Genomic DNA, 14221 nt, shown 5'->3' with positions numbered 1-14221 from the left:
TTTTCTTTTCCCCCATAGTCCCTCCATTTCAAGGACTAAAACAGTCTTGCGTTAAGTAAAAACCTGTGACCAGAACTGAAGGAAGACTCTAGGAACAGAAAACTACAACAGGACTTAGCACAATTTATTTGGAAACAAAACAAAATTGCAAAAGCCTTAGCTGCTTTCCACCTAAGAAGTTTATTCAATGAAGAAAATGTCCACTGGAGTTTAAGTAACTACACGAGTTTGGGTACCAGTGAGGACTTTGAAGACGGCCCAACTCTCCATTTGTAGAAATATCTCAAGTTGAACAACAAAAGAGCTGTTGTAAATTTAGTCTCAGGTGTAAATATCAAAGCCCTTTGTTCTCAGGAGGGCTGGCCACTCTGTGTGGTGCATGTGTGTCCCTGTGGTGGCAATCGTTTTAGCTGCTGGCCTTCAGAAGAATTGAGGATCTTATGGAGGTTTTTTATCTATTTATTTTCTGTTCGCCCTGTGTTGAAATTTGTAAAGCTAAAACAGGCATTACTGAAAATGGTACTTTCTGTAATTTGATACTATTTGGTGTAATCATCTTCATTTTAATATTTGTGATACTGTTGTAACGTTAACTCTGTTAAGTACCCAAGCTGCTTGTCTTCCACCAAAGAGTGCTTTATTAACACGATTCTGTGAAAACCACGTTTGAAGACTTGGCTTTTGTGACAAAAAGTGGTAGGTACGCTGGTAACCTAAAACTTGCAGGAGAGTATTAAACAGTAACTTTAGAAGTCTCAGGAGGAGGAACTGACTTCGGAGTTGGAAGATTGTTGTCAGTCATTCCTTTTTGTGTCACTTAAGGACTGAAGAATTCCAAGGCTGCCCACTATTTATTTGGTTGCCCAGTCATACAAATTAAAATCATATTTCCTGCCATGCTGAAAAATACCCCACACTTTTGGTGTTGCCGCTTGGAAACAGTGGTTCCACATAATGATGGCTTAAAAAAACACTTACTGCTTTTTTAGGGTCTTTCTCTGTGGACTTTTTTTATGTGACTGGCCTAAGGCCCTTCACACACCTGTTGACTTCAGTGACAGTTATCCACATCTGGATTTCAGTTATTTGTAAATAAGACACTCACTGTTGCCTTTGGTTAGGGAATAAACTCCTTGTAGAGTGCCTTCTCCCTCCCCCCCTAGAGAAACACAGCAGAGACTGTGTCTGTGATGTAAAGCAATCATAAAAACAGTTTATTTGCTGCTAAAAAAAAAAAAAAAATTAAAAAAAAATGGGACCCAAAATAAAATAATATTTTGCAATCACCTTGGTGGCTTCTATAAGAAGTGAATGGTTTTAGTTATTGCTAAGCAGTGTTGGCCTATCCTGGTTAGTTGAATGGGGCGGGATACAGTATTGAAAGGCAAAAGGCTTTCACATTACAGGATCAATGAATCGGGTTAGTACACAATTCCATTTTGAAAAGCTGCCTTTAAAACAAAACTGAGGAATAAGAAGTGCTTGGAGCAAACAGATTGAGGTCTGTTAATGCAAAAATAATTGGAGACCTTGGCTCCATTGTGGTATCTATTTTCTTGGAGTAATTATAAGTTTGACTAGCTTTGAGGGGAGATGGAAGATGCCATTGTTTTGGCGCGAAGAATAGCTTTCCCCATCAGGCACTAAGGGGGTGGGGCCTGCCAGCTTCTACACACTGGGGACTAGATCTCAGAGAAACGTTGCTTTTCTGACCCTGGGAGTTCATAGTTATCAGTTCTTGTACCTGATGGGAAGACAGCTTTCAGTAAGCTTTGGGTGGGAGGAGAAACATTCCGTTGGCTGCATTGTGCTGGAAGACAGTACTAATATTCAAACTGCCCAGGCATAAAATATTGAATTCTCAGGGCAACTCTTCTTCCCTTTAGACTTTTAAAGGCCATATCCTGCATAAATAATCCAGGTAGCTGTGAAAATCAAATTTCCATCTGAACCCTCCTTGCTTTGGCTTTCTATTATGTCAGAACAAGTAAATATGCTGTCCACTCCTAGCAAATAAGCCATTTGGTGTCTTGGCCAAGAGTGAAAATTTGGGCTTCAGTGTGTTAACCACAGTACTTTTTTTTTTTTTTTTTTTACAAATTGCCTTTCTGTGTTGGCTGCTCACATTTCCAGCTAGAATTGCTGTCACTGTGGCTTTTTCTAAGAATCCCTGTATGTAACAGGCTTGTTACTGAAATTAGTTGTAGGGAACTAGTGATTTGATAAAGAATCATTTCTTAGAATACACAAAGGACATAGCACAGTGTTAAACGTACGGGGGACATATCTAGAATCCAGGAAGTCTCTGGATCAAACTGATGGAAAGTTCTTCCTGCTATGAATAAGAGGGACTCTTCCCTCGCTCCCCTCAGATGAACCTTCAACACACCCAGAATCTTCTGAAATTCTAATTTCGAGTCTTTGTTGTCGAAGACCTTGTTGCTGTGGAATATGAAACAGGGCATGTCAAGTGGGGAGCTTCCTTTAACTTAAGAGCCTTAAATAGCTTTGAAAGTACACCAGGACAGTTTCCATTGGAATTAAAGTTAGAAGTGAATATTTTTAGGTGCCCTTGAAGCTTTCTGGGGACTCAGGTCAAGAGTCAGGGGCAGTCCAATGGAAGGCTGTCTGCAAAACTGGGTACCTAAAGGTGTAGACAGACTGCTGCATTGTGTTGCTAAAGAAAAACTAGGAACCTCTGACCTGTCCGCGAGCAAGGCTGGCCTTGAGCAGTGCCTCACTGAAACAAGTAGCCTTACTTGTCACGTGGCGCTTCGTCTTGGTGCATGCTGCTCTTCTAGTCTCCACAATTGTTCTGTTCCAAATTTGACTCCCTCAGCCCGTCACCCATCTGCTTCCTTCCCTGCTCTCCTCCCCTTCTCAGGGGGTGATTTCTACCTCTTTTCCTGGGCCCAGACAAGTTTTAGACGAGTTCCCCAGAATAGTCACCTGGCGAAGGTGTGTCCCTTGGGCGCCTGATCCCCGGCCCCGTGGGCTGCACGGACCCTCCCGTTGTCTGGCCGGTGTTGTGCCAAGAACTCCAGGAGCTTTTCCTTGGCTTGAATCAACTGTTTATGACAAAGGAGCGATGAACCCCTCTGATGTTTGGTCTAAAAGTAGCTTAACTGCTTCTCTTCATGCATTTTTAAAAATAATTATTGCATTTTGGAAAGCAGTGCTCACCACAAACAACTTTAGAAATGTATTTTAATTCTTTAATAGCTGTCCCCCACTGAAGTTGTCCATGAGAAGCTAGCTGCTGCTTTTCCATTTCTCCTAAATCTGAGTATTCTCCATGTCGCTCCGTGGAAATACTACAGGTGTGTTTAGAAGACTGGACAGTTCACTCATCCTGTGTAGGAAATTACCTCCTTAATTGCCTAGTAGGATTAAATGTCAGCAGACATGTTCATCTGATTATAGTACTGCAATTTTATATTAATAATTTGCAGGCTTTTATCTACCCTACACTCATGTACAGATTATTAAAAGTTTTTAAATGTAACCGATTAATCGATATTTGATCAATCATTGTCTTGATTTTTTTAAAATTAAAATGTATATTTCTAATCATATTTTATAATGTTGAAAGAACTGGTTGAATGAATGTTTATTTTCCTGAAGGTATTTTTAAGATAAAGCTTCACAATGGCCTGTAAACTTTGCATATCTGTGTAGTTTGATACGTATTGTTGCATTCGAAAATTGCGTGCATTGTACCTGGTTTTATACAAAATACTGAATAATGGAAATTGTATAATTATTATAATGTAATTAAAAGTATTAACCAAATGACCTTTTGGTTTACTGTATTCACTTACCATTCTGAACCATGGGAAACAGTAGTTAAAATGTAAAGCAGGTGTAATCCTCAGTATTCGTTTGCCAGGGTTACAAAAGTCCATGGTGTCCCTCTGTCCATCCTCAGCTCCTTTTCTTATAAGGTCAGACAGTTAAGTTTGCGAACTCAGCCTAGAAAAAGTGCTCCATATTTCATTGCTGAATATCACTACGGTCACCTTCAAAGTACTCCCCTTGGGAAGCTGTGCACCGACCTCAGTGCCTAGTCCACCGTTCAAAGCAATTTTGGAACTCTTTTTCTGGAATGGCCATCAGAGCTGTTGTCGTCTTACCCTTGATGTCCTGAATGTCATCAAAATGTCTTCCTTTCAATATTTCCTTTATCCTCGGGTAAAGAAAGAAGTCATTGGGGGCCAGATCAGGTGAGTAGGGAGGGTGTTCCAATACGGTTATTTGTTTACTGGCTAAAAGCTCCCTCACGGACAGTGCCGTGTGAGTTAGTGCATTGTCGTGATGCAAGAGCCAAGAATTGTTGGCGAAAAGTTCAGGTCGTCTAACTTGTTCACGCAGCCTTTTCAGCACTTCCAAATTGTAAACTTGGTTAACTGTTTGTCCAGTTGGTACAAATTCATAATCCCTCTGATAATCCCTCTGATACCAGAAAAGGTTAGCATCATCATTGCAACAAGATCGTGAATTTAATTGTCAGTCCAGTCAGATTGAACGAGGGCCCACCTAACGGCCTCATTTTAACTTAATCACCTCTTTAAAGGCCCTGTTTCCAAATACAGTCACATGCTGAAGTATTGGGTGTTAGGGCTTCAGTTTAAGAATCGGGGATACACAGGTCAGTCCATAACAACTTTCCCCAGGATGAGATGGTGAGCAAGTGAGGAGGCCCCCTGTTACAAAGTCATTCTATACCCATCCACCACCAGCTCCAATGATGCAAATTAAGACACATCAATGAGGCTCTTGGAGTCTTATAGGTCGTAGACTGTAGTCCCTTCATTTTACTTGCCAAAGTCAATATTAAAGTGCTGGGTGAAAGGCAGGACCGGTGCTCGAGCACTCCACATCCTGATGTGTCTGAACTTAGGATACCATCCGCAGTGCTGTTTATCTGCCTTCCCTCTTGATGGTCTCTTGCAGGGCAAAATCCTGAAGACCCAAGGCCCAGGCCATCATGCAGAGGTTGTGTCTAGGACATAGGAGCTTGTTTTTAAGACGTGCTGTCCAGTCCCCGAAGGAACTTCGCTTTGATTCACGCTTGGATACGAGTTTTCAAAACGCAAAGCAAAGGGACTTGTCTTCTCACCTGTATCCAAACTTCTCCCACCAGATTGGGATTTGCAGGCTCTGTTGAAAGCTGCGGAGTCTACCTGCCCTGCCCCTCCGTGGTTTACTTTGAGGCCAGTGCTGGGTTGTGTACCCTCCTGGGACCCACTGGAGCTCGCTTGGTTGGTGTGGGCCAAGCAGCTCGAAGTCCATGAATGCTGTGAAGGGGGCAGGCTTGGTGGCAAGACCCTGAGGCTTACCAGGCTTCAGATGAAATCATGAAGTGCGTCTGTTTCTCCTGGGAGCAGCTGTATTTTCCAGGGCTGTGCAGTGTGTGTCACGAGCCTCTGAGACTCCTGGCCCTGTACATACTTGCTTTCCTGTGTTATCTACCACGCTGTCCAATGCCCATCTGCCACATGGACAATTTTTAAACCCCTTTCCTTCCATTTAAGTAAAACGGGAATAAAAAGAATTCCTATCTTAACAGGAAGTCTGAGAATTAAATTAGATAATACACGCAAAGTGCTTAAAACAGTATCTGGTACATACCATGTTTCCCCAAAAATAAGACCTAGCGGGACCATCAGCTCTAATGCGTCTTTTGGAGCAAAAATTAATATAAGACCCAGTATTATACCCGGTCTTATAGAAGACTGGGTCTTATATTACATTAAAATAAGGCTGGATCTTATATTAATTTTTGCTCCAAAAGATGCATTAGAGCTGATGGTCTGGCTAGGTCTTATTTTCGGGAAACACGGTAGCTTTTAATATATTAATTTTTTCATACATTTAAGATAATTTTTTTAGGTAATTAGCTAAAGTCTGGTTTAGTTTTAATTTATTTTTTCACTTTTATTTATTTTAAGTGTTTTTGCAGGACCCATCACCTCCAAGTCAAGTAATTGTTTCAATCTAGTTGTGGAGGGTGCAGCTCACAGTGACCCATGTGGGGATCGAACCAGCAACCTTGTTAAGAGCACCACACTCTAACCAACTGAGCTAACAGGCCGCCCCCTATTTTTTATTTTTTTTTAGTTTCAGGTGTACAAAACAATGTAATAGTTAGACATTTATGCCCCTCACAAAGTGATAACTCCCCTCCCCCAATCTGCTACCCCTCTGACATCATATATAGTTATTACAATTCCATTGACTCTAGTCCCTATACTGTACTCCACATCCTATGACTATATATATACTAAATTATAGTTGACAGGTAAAGGCTGATTTTGATAGCTAACTATGGTCCCTTAGTATCTGATATTTTTCGTACCTGCAACATAATATCATACGAGAGTTTTAAAACAGATCAAATTATTTTGAGTTTTGAAGGGAGAAATTCATGTACTGAAGGTAAGTCTTGAAAGTGGTTTGTTCAGAGGCAGGGCAGGGCGTGCTTAAGTAGAAAAGGCCTCTTCCTGAGTCCCCATGTGTTTATTGAGGTAGGAAATTAATACGGAAAGAACGATCAGCGATGTGGATTCTAAAATGAGCTCTGCCGCTTACTCTATGACTGGGGATCCTTTATCTGCCCCTGGCCCTCACTTTGTTCATCTGTAAAATGGGACTAGTAAAAACATAGTGTTTGGATTAAAAGATCTGAGTACGTGAATGTGTCTTAGCACGGTACCGGTGCCAGCCCATGTCTTCTTTTTCTCCTGTATGTCTGAGTGCAGTTGCGGGTGTGTTGGAAGATAGCGTGGTAGGAGGAGTTCACAAACGTTTTTTGCCTGCATCATAGTGTGCTATGATGTCTAAATCGTTCTCCCATCATGGTTTGTCATGTAGGTGTTTCCCAGCTTTTACCATTCTCATCTGTAAGTTCTTCCTGGGTGATGCTGGTTATTGCCTTAAGACAAATTCTTACAGAAGGCAGTTCTAGGTGAAGGATATGCAGAATTTTAAAGTTTTTGTTACCTACCATATTGAAAAGCAACATGGGGTCATTGTTCAGAGTATGGATTCTGGACCCCGACTGTGTGGGTGTAAACCTTTGCTCTGCCTCTTACTATCTGTGTTCTTTGGGCAGGGTGACAATATCTAACATGGCTGTATGAGGGTTAAATGAGTTAATATGTGTTAATTGCTTAGAAGAAGTACCTGGCACATTACCAAGAGCTATATGTATTGTTTAATGCGAAAATAAAAACCATGGGCTTAATGCTGTCCAAAAGGACTGTGACGGGGTACTGTCCCCTACTCCCCACCTCCCCCATCAGCAGCTGCGTGACATGGCTGAGCTGGTTAATTAATAGCAGAACACTGGCCCCAGTGTCACTTCCTACTATATATAGTCCTATCTTTTAGCTGCCCCATTATTCAGATTTGGGGCATTAGTCTTAAGTAGTTGGCACAGTATGCTCCTGTGTTACAGTCTCACCGTTTTTCCCAGCTCCCTCACGGGGGAGCTGGCCCAGCCCATGTGAGTATGAAGACCCCCCACGCCACCCCTCTAGTACATCTGGCTGCTTTGCCGTGTCTGTAACTGTGTCTCATCTCTTTGCTAGCAAGGCTGCGTGGCTTTGACATGCCTCTGGATGACGGGTGCTCCATCCACACATACGTCCAGGTAAGAAGCCGTCCTGCTCAGCAGGGCCAGGCCCACCAGCGCGCTGGCCTTGGCCCCTCAGATTCTTTATGGCCAAATATATCTAAGCAGGGAGAGGCTTTGTGTGGGAAAAGAAAGGGTGGAGGGGGTGGTATGGTTTGTGCTTTGTTTTACTTGGAGAAAGACAATGGTTTTTTCTCAACACGGATGTGCTCCTCTGCGTGAAACATGATGACTTTTCGGGCGGGACAATCCCGCCTTGTGTAGGGCTCTCGGAGAATGCAGCCAGTCTGGCAACCCCACCCTACCCCCCACCCCCTGCCCCACCTACTGAATGCCAGTCATGTTCCCAGCCATTGGACAATCCAGACACCCCCACACATTTTCAACCACCTTCAGCCTGGGAACCGCTGATCTTCCAATACAGCTTAGTGGGCAGTGTCATGAGAACAGCAACAGATGCTCGTGGGACCCTGCCGAAGTGAATATTGTTCTCCTGCCTTGTGCTGCTCTGGCCTCAGCCCCAGTGGGCAGAAGAAGGGGTGGGAGAAAGGTTTCACTTATAGAGGAGGCAGCAGTATAGCTCAACCCTGGAAATAGTGCTCAGGAGTATTCATGAAACTGGGTGGGGAGGTGCCCCTGAGACTTAGGGTTGGGCCTTGGGGCGTGAAGCTAATGCTGCCCTCCTGGCCCTGGCTCATCCCCTACAGTGTAGCCGCCACAGAGAGGTTGCCAGGCCTGTTGTCTCCACCCCTGGGAGTGACAGCTGGGCCATACACAGCCACACCACAGTGATTGGCAAGTCGATAAGTAGCAGATGAGTGTTCACTCAGTGTTGTTAGGTAGGACAAGACAGGTGGCTGCCCTGGCCCACTCTCATTCAGAGTGATTCTGGCCAACCCCAGATTTGCCTTGCAGTTAACCGAAGAGTTTAGATCGTACACGTTGGGGTCTTTTCTCCCACTGGCATATTAAACTACTCGTTGCCATCCCCAGTAACTCCGTATGACAGATTCTGGCATTGTAAATACAACTCTGTCCGCCGCCTCCCTTTTCCAGCGATGGTTGGCTGTCATGGCTGTTGACTTTCTAAACCAGTTTTTAATCTGGCCCGGGCTCCGCAGGGACTAGACCAAAGAAGGTCTCTCCTGGACAGCACAGCGTTCACCAACAGAAATTCTCTCAAGGTATAATGAAAGCCTGTTTCCTCAGGCCCGTGCCTCAGCCTCTCAGCAAGAGTTCTGTGCCTCGTTCTTCCAGTTGGTACTGAGATTTCAACCCAGGGCCCGAGCGGGGCCTTCCTGTAGGTGACCTGGGGGGATGCCTGGGTTGGGGAAGGGGCCAGGCAGACACCTCTTTGGTAGCAGTTCAGTCCAAAGTCCCAGTGGACAGCGTTTCTTGAACTTTTTTGTGTTAGGGAGCTGAAGTCTGTATCTCCCTAGAAAAGTTCATGCATAATTTTTGAAGAGTTCCTGAAACGGGTCCTCTGTGGCCTCACTGCACTGTCCACTCCCGCGGGTGGTGTTCATACAGATGCAATGTGAAGAGCGCCCCCTGGAGGTGTGCTGTGAAGGAGCCTATTTGACAGTCACCCCAAGGCCCTCCCAAGGCATTCGAGGGGTCCTCAGTGAAAATCCCTGAGCAGTGCCTTTCCACCCTGGTCAGTTCCCTGGGTCGGGAGGGAGCCGGGGAGAGGTAACCACCGTCCTCACTGCCCCCTCCAACCCCGCCTCACCATTTCTCCTGCTTCCTTTCTACCCACCTTTCTTTCCTGCTTTCTGAAAACCGCCAGGGTGCCTGCTTGTTCCCACTCTTGTTTTGCCTCACCACCAGAACACGCAAGTTCTAATAATTTTGCATTGCCGAGAATTTAGGTCTTACCTCCGACACTTTAAAATGTTTCCTCCCTGTTGCTCTAATGCTGCCAGTATTGGGCGGGGTAAGTGCAGAATAGGGCCACCAGCATGATTGTGGGTTTTTCATTGATGTGCATGAGGTCCTCTTGGGCTGGAAAAGCACACGTGGGGGGGGGGTGCGGGCGGGGTATCTTCATTGCCTCTGGCAGGGTGGCTGTTCACCAGGAAATAGTTTAATCTGCCTCGGTGTTTTGAGAGCTTTTGAGAACTCTGAGCCTCCTGAGGGACTTACATGCAAGTGATGCCACTCCATTGTCACATGACAGGCACTTCCTAGCTTGCACGTGATTTTGTGCTCCTGAGTCAGCTCTCTGAAATTGGGCACATTTCTGCAAAGAAACAATGCTTAGAAGACAGTTAGTTCTGTGCTGCCCTGGCTCGACCTGCTCTCCACACCTGGGGCCTGCTGTGGCCCTTAGTAGAGCTGTGATGGGTTTGAGAGCCAGTGTGATTTGGTTGGGGCAAGTCCTGTTGCCTTGTCACAGGAAACCTTGTGGCCAAGGACAAGGGCCTAGGGGAGGCAGCAGGCTCCGTGAGGCCCCAGGAGGGCCACGCTTCTGCTTCTGTCTCCACCAGTGCCCTGCTGGCGACCTTGACCCTAGTCTCCGTGGCCTCTTGAGTCTTGTCATCTCCACCTGAGTAAAAGACCTAATAACGCTTCCTGAGAACACAGCTAATCCCTTCATGCTTTGGGGCAGACTCACTTAGGCTACCACTGCAAGTGGTCCTGGTGTTGCAGGGTTACCATGACTTGCTCCCTTTCTGCAGGGAGTGGCCGAGCACGGCAGCACACAGCTCATCCTGTGCGGCTCCTTTGGTCCCTGGGGTATGTGTCCTCTGGCCTTTCCCTGTCCCTCTCCTACCAGCTTTGCCCAAAGAATTGGTCATTTAACTGGAAATTCCAGGAGTGCGTAGAAAGAACTGGGCGGGGACTGAGTCTTCTTTTTGCCTCATGTCCTCATCCCCATGCTCGCCCAGATACCAGCAGGGGAGCTTCTTAGCGGGAAGACAGATGTCCTTCCCTGTTCTCTGACTGTAAAGTGATGAGACGATCACAGGACAGCACACAGCAGCCCCTCAAGAAATGCTCGTTTCCTCAGGTTCTGCTAAGGAATAATAAGGGCGGACGGGCATCCTTCAGACTTAAAAAGATGTCCAGATAAAGGGCGAAGCTGTGATGTTAGGGGTGCACGCTGTTGCAGTGACTCCTGTCGGTCGGGATACTGGCTCCTTTCAGAGGGGAGGGAGGCCGTGGTGGGCTCGGTCACAACAGACAGGCCTCTGGGGACATCGTTTTCCTGACTGGTGGTGGTTACTAGAAGTTTAGCACCTTTATACGTATTGTAGTCTACAACAGAGTTGTTTTTAGTACCTGCTTTTTTTCCACATAACTACAGGCCCATCTGGGACAGAGAGCCAGGCAAAGCCTCACACACTTGGCACGTCTGGAGGGAGAGGTGCCAGCTGCCCGAGGGCTGGCCTTCTGGCTGCTTCAGGGAGGGACCGGGAAGGGGGGCCAGCCCCTGGGTGGCTGTTCGCATGGCATGATCCTCACAGAGGCTGAGGGGAGGCGGCGGAGGCAGCAGCAGCGAAAGGAAATTGGGATCTTTTCTCAAAGTGAAACTGCTTATCCAGCTGGGTGTTGCCCGGAGGAAGGGCTCCTGGTGGAATAACTTAGAAGAGGACAGTTCCCGTTTTTATTTTCAGGGCTGGCCTTTCCCAGCTCAGCCACAGACCTCGGTCCAGGTGCTCCACAGGATTTGCCAACATGGTGTGGTTTCAAAGAAAAGCAATGCCTTCACCTCGGAAACACCTATGCACTGCGATGGCATGGAGCAGCGAGTGACCAGAAGGGAAAAGACCTGAACCAGTGATCAACACTAGAAAGGGGGTGCTTATTATGGCTTCTCTAGCTCTAAGAGGCCTGCCTTGCGCGGGATGAAAATGTCAGATGCTTATCATTAGGCTAAAGATGTCCTGGCCAGATGTGACTACCACCCAGTGCATGGTTTTAGCCCTCCTGAACCCGTCCCAGATGGCAGCTTTGGGAGCAAGTGCACCTCTTCCCAGACCTTGTCAGACATGTGGAGATGACAGCTGTCAGGGGTCAAACCTCCCTTTATGGGACTCTCCCAGCTGCAGGCTCTGGATCATCCCACCCCCGCTCTGTCTTTGGCTGCTGCCCCTGCAGCCTGAGGTCTAGCAGGGAGCTGGTTGAGAAGGGATCCAAGTCAGGCTTGGGGCTGGCACACGTGCCCCTGGAATTCAGACATGCTTGACCTCCACTTTCCAAGAGTGTTTCAGGCCTCCAAGTTTTCTTTTGTGGGGTTAATTTGCTTAGTATCATTACCAGCCAGAAACGTGCCCTGCCTTGTGACAACACGTCAACACACAAGTCCCTCAAAGGAGTCTGGGAGGGAAACTCTGATCTAGAAGGTCTTGCCTTGTGTATAGGTCCGAGGACGTAACCCTCCTGCCTCTTCTGCTTTTCTCTACAGCATGTTAGCCCTTTGCTTCTGCTGTGTTCCTGGGGCACTGGACTGCCGACAACCACATAACAAAAACCCACACTGGCGAGGTAGCACTGGTGCACACACGAACCCCTCTACAGGTTCAGAAACTACCTTGCCCCCCAAAACTTCAGCCCCAGGACCTGAGACTGCTCCAGGGTTCAGGAATCTTCAGTGTGTTTGGGAAGGCTGCAGTGTTGGCAAACATAACATTAAATCTAGCGTTAAAGGCTTTTCAAGAGTTACAACACGGGAATTTTCTTGAAAGGGATCTGTTTAGCCAATCCTCAAAGCCAAGACAAGGCAAAATGACTTAGTGTGACAGTTTCACGCCTGCTGAGTAATGACACAGCTTCATGTTGCAGCAGCTGATTATTAGGCTGAACTTGACATTCACCCTCACAAGACTTCTTAACTTAGATCAGGGGACTCCATCGTCTTTTCCACGGAGAGGGAATAAAACAATCAGTTAATATGGGATATTAATAGCAAGACCAAAATTAGGCTGTCACTCAGTGGAAGTCCCATGGCTAGGGGTTCAGTTCCGATTTTTCAACAAAATGTGACTCTTTACCTGGGGCCTTTTCCCACATTCTTATCTCCGGACCTGGATGTGACCAAAAGATTCAGCTTCCTATACACAAAGTTAGGAGGAAATACCAACCTTTATTTACACTTGGGTTTATCTTAGACAGTATAACAAAGTGGGAAAAAATCCCAATCCTGGGACCAACGTTCAAATTCTAACAAGCATATTAACTGTGACAACAGGTGAATGTTACCCGCAGTTTCATCAGTCAAGTGAGGAAAGCATTACCCCAGCTTCCAGCAGCTGTTACAGCTACCTCTGCCCCAGCCCCCATTCTGGGCACTAAACTTTCCCGGCTGAGAGAGCGTGGCCTCTGCAGGTCTCAGCTCTGCTGGTTAGGGCGGCACTTGGGGAGTCACTGAGCCTCTGAGGTAGCCCCTAACACCAAACATTCACCAAAGGCAAGAAATAGGAACTCAGAACTGGTGCAAGGACTGAGTGAGAAAAACTGCATGTAGGTGTTCAATAAATATTAGTTATTTACAAGTCTTGCCCAGGACAAGGACAGAGGGCCCCTGTACATAGATGCTGAATTCCCACACTTTTATATATATATATATATATATATATATATATATTTTTTTTTAATTGGGGAAGGGGAACAGGACTTTATTGGGGAACAGTGTGTCAATCTTAGTTGTGGAGGGTGCCGTTCAGCTTCAAGTTGTTGTCCTTTCAGTCTTAGTTGTGGAGGGCGCAGCTCAGCTCCAGGTCCAGTTGCCGTTGCTAGTTGCAGGGGGCGCAGCCCACCATCCCTTGCGGGAGTCGAGGACTCGAACTAGCAACCTTGTGATTGAGAGCCCACTAGCCCATGTGGGAATTGAACTGGCAGCCTTTGGAGTTAGGAGCATGGAGCTCCAATCGCCTGAGCCACTTGTTTTTGATGGAGAAAAGGATATGGTGTTAAGCTGCAACGCTCTTTTCGCCTTTTTTATTTGATGGGTTAAATAATATGATTTTAAAACTCATAAACTTAATGTGCATACTAAAAACCACTCAAACACTAAGTATCACATTAATACTAAGCATGTATGTGTGTGTATTGTGTGTACATACACAGAAACCACGAGGTAGTTTAAGTCACCATTAAAACAAAAAAATCAAAACTCCCTAATTCTCTGTCACAGAGTGGTAACCAGTGGCTGCACAATAGTTCTTTAAAATTATTGGTTAAAAGAAAACCAGAATTTAAAAAGATCCCAGGAAGAGTATAACATTTACAGTAAATAGTGAATACAATTATATTTTAATTTCTTGGTCTCTGAAAACTAGGCTGTGACTGCTTTAAATTCATGGTCTGAGTTACATGTATTTCCTCTAATACTAAAGGACAGACTTCCTATTAATATCTATACAACTTACTAAGCAGACTCAACAGATTGTAGTTTACAATCTCTGTACATATTTTAAACATTATTTCTGAACTTCATTTGGAATTTCTTAAATAAAAAAATAATCCCCATTCTCCACCTTCTTGGGCAAGTGCCAGACTAACCCACGCCCTGACTGGATCTGCTGCTCAGAGTACCTGGAGAAATGCTATCCCACCATCCCCCACAGCCAAAAAAGTACA

General features: G+C 45.7%; 1 protein-coding gene across 7 annotated transcripts in view; it reads left to right on the top strand.

The window, feature by feature from the left end:
- The window catches only part of CDC14B (cell division cycle 14B), an 85018-nt gene extending 79380 nt beyond the window's left edge, over window positions 1-5638 (top strand). For 6 of the 7 annotated variants that reach the window (XM_033123090.1, XM_033123087.1, XM_033123084.1 and 3 more), the window contains one exon: window positions 19-3795. Coding sequence is in view for 4 of the 7 variants with exons in the window: in XM_033123087.1 (XP_032978978.1) it covers window positions 19-55 (37 nt within the window). In the remaining 3 variants the exon portion in view is untranslated. Of the gene's footprint in view, window positions 1-18; window positions 3796-4953 lie in introns of those variants that run through there. The other variant, XM_033123086.1, reaches the window with a different exon arrangement.
- Window positions 5639-14221: the final 8583 nt, after the last annotated feature.

Source organism: Rhinolophus ferrumequinum, chromosome 12 (genome assembly GCF_004115265.2).
Source record: "Rhinolophus ferrumequinum isolate MPI-CBG mRhiFer1 chromosome 12, mRhiFer1_v1.p, whole genome shotgun sequence".
Taxonomy (NCBI): domain Eukaryota; kingdom Metazoa; phylum Chordata; class Mammalia; order Chiroptera; family Rhinolophidae; genus Rhinolophus; species Rhinolophus ferrumequinum.
The sequence above is the reverse complement of the archived record's forward strand: the minus strand, read 5'-3'. Positions and strand labels throughout refer to the sequence as shown.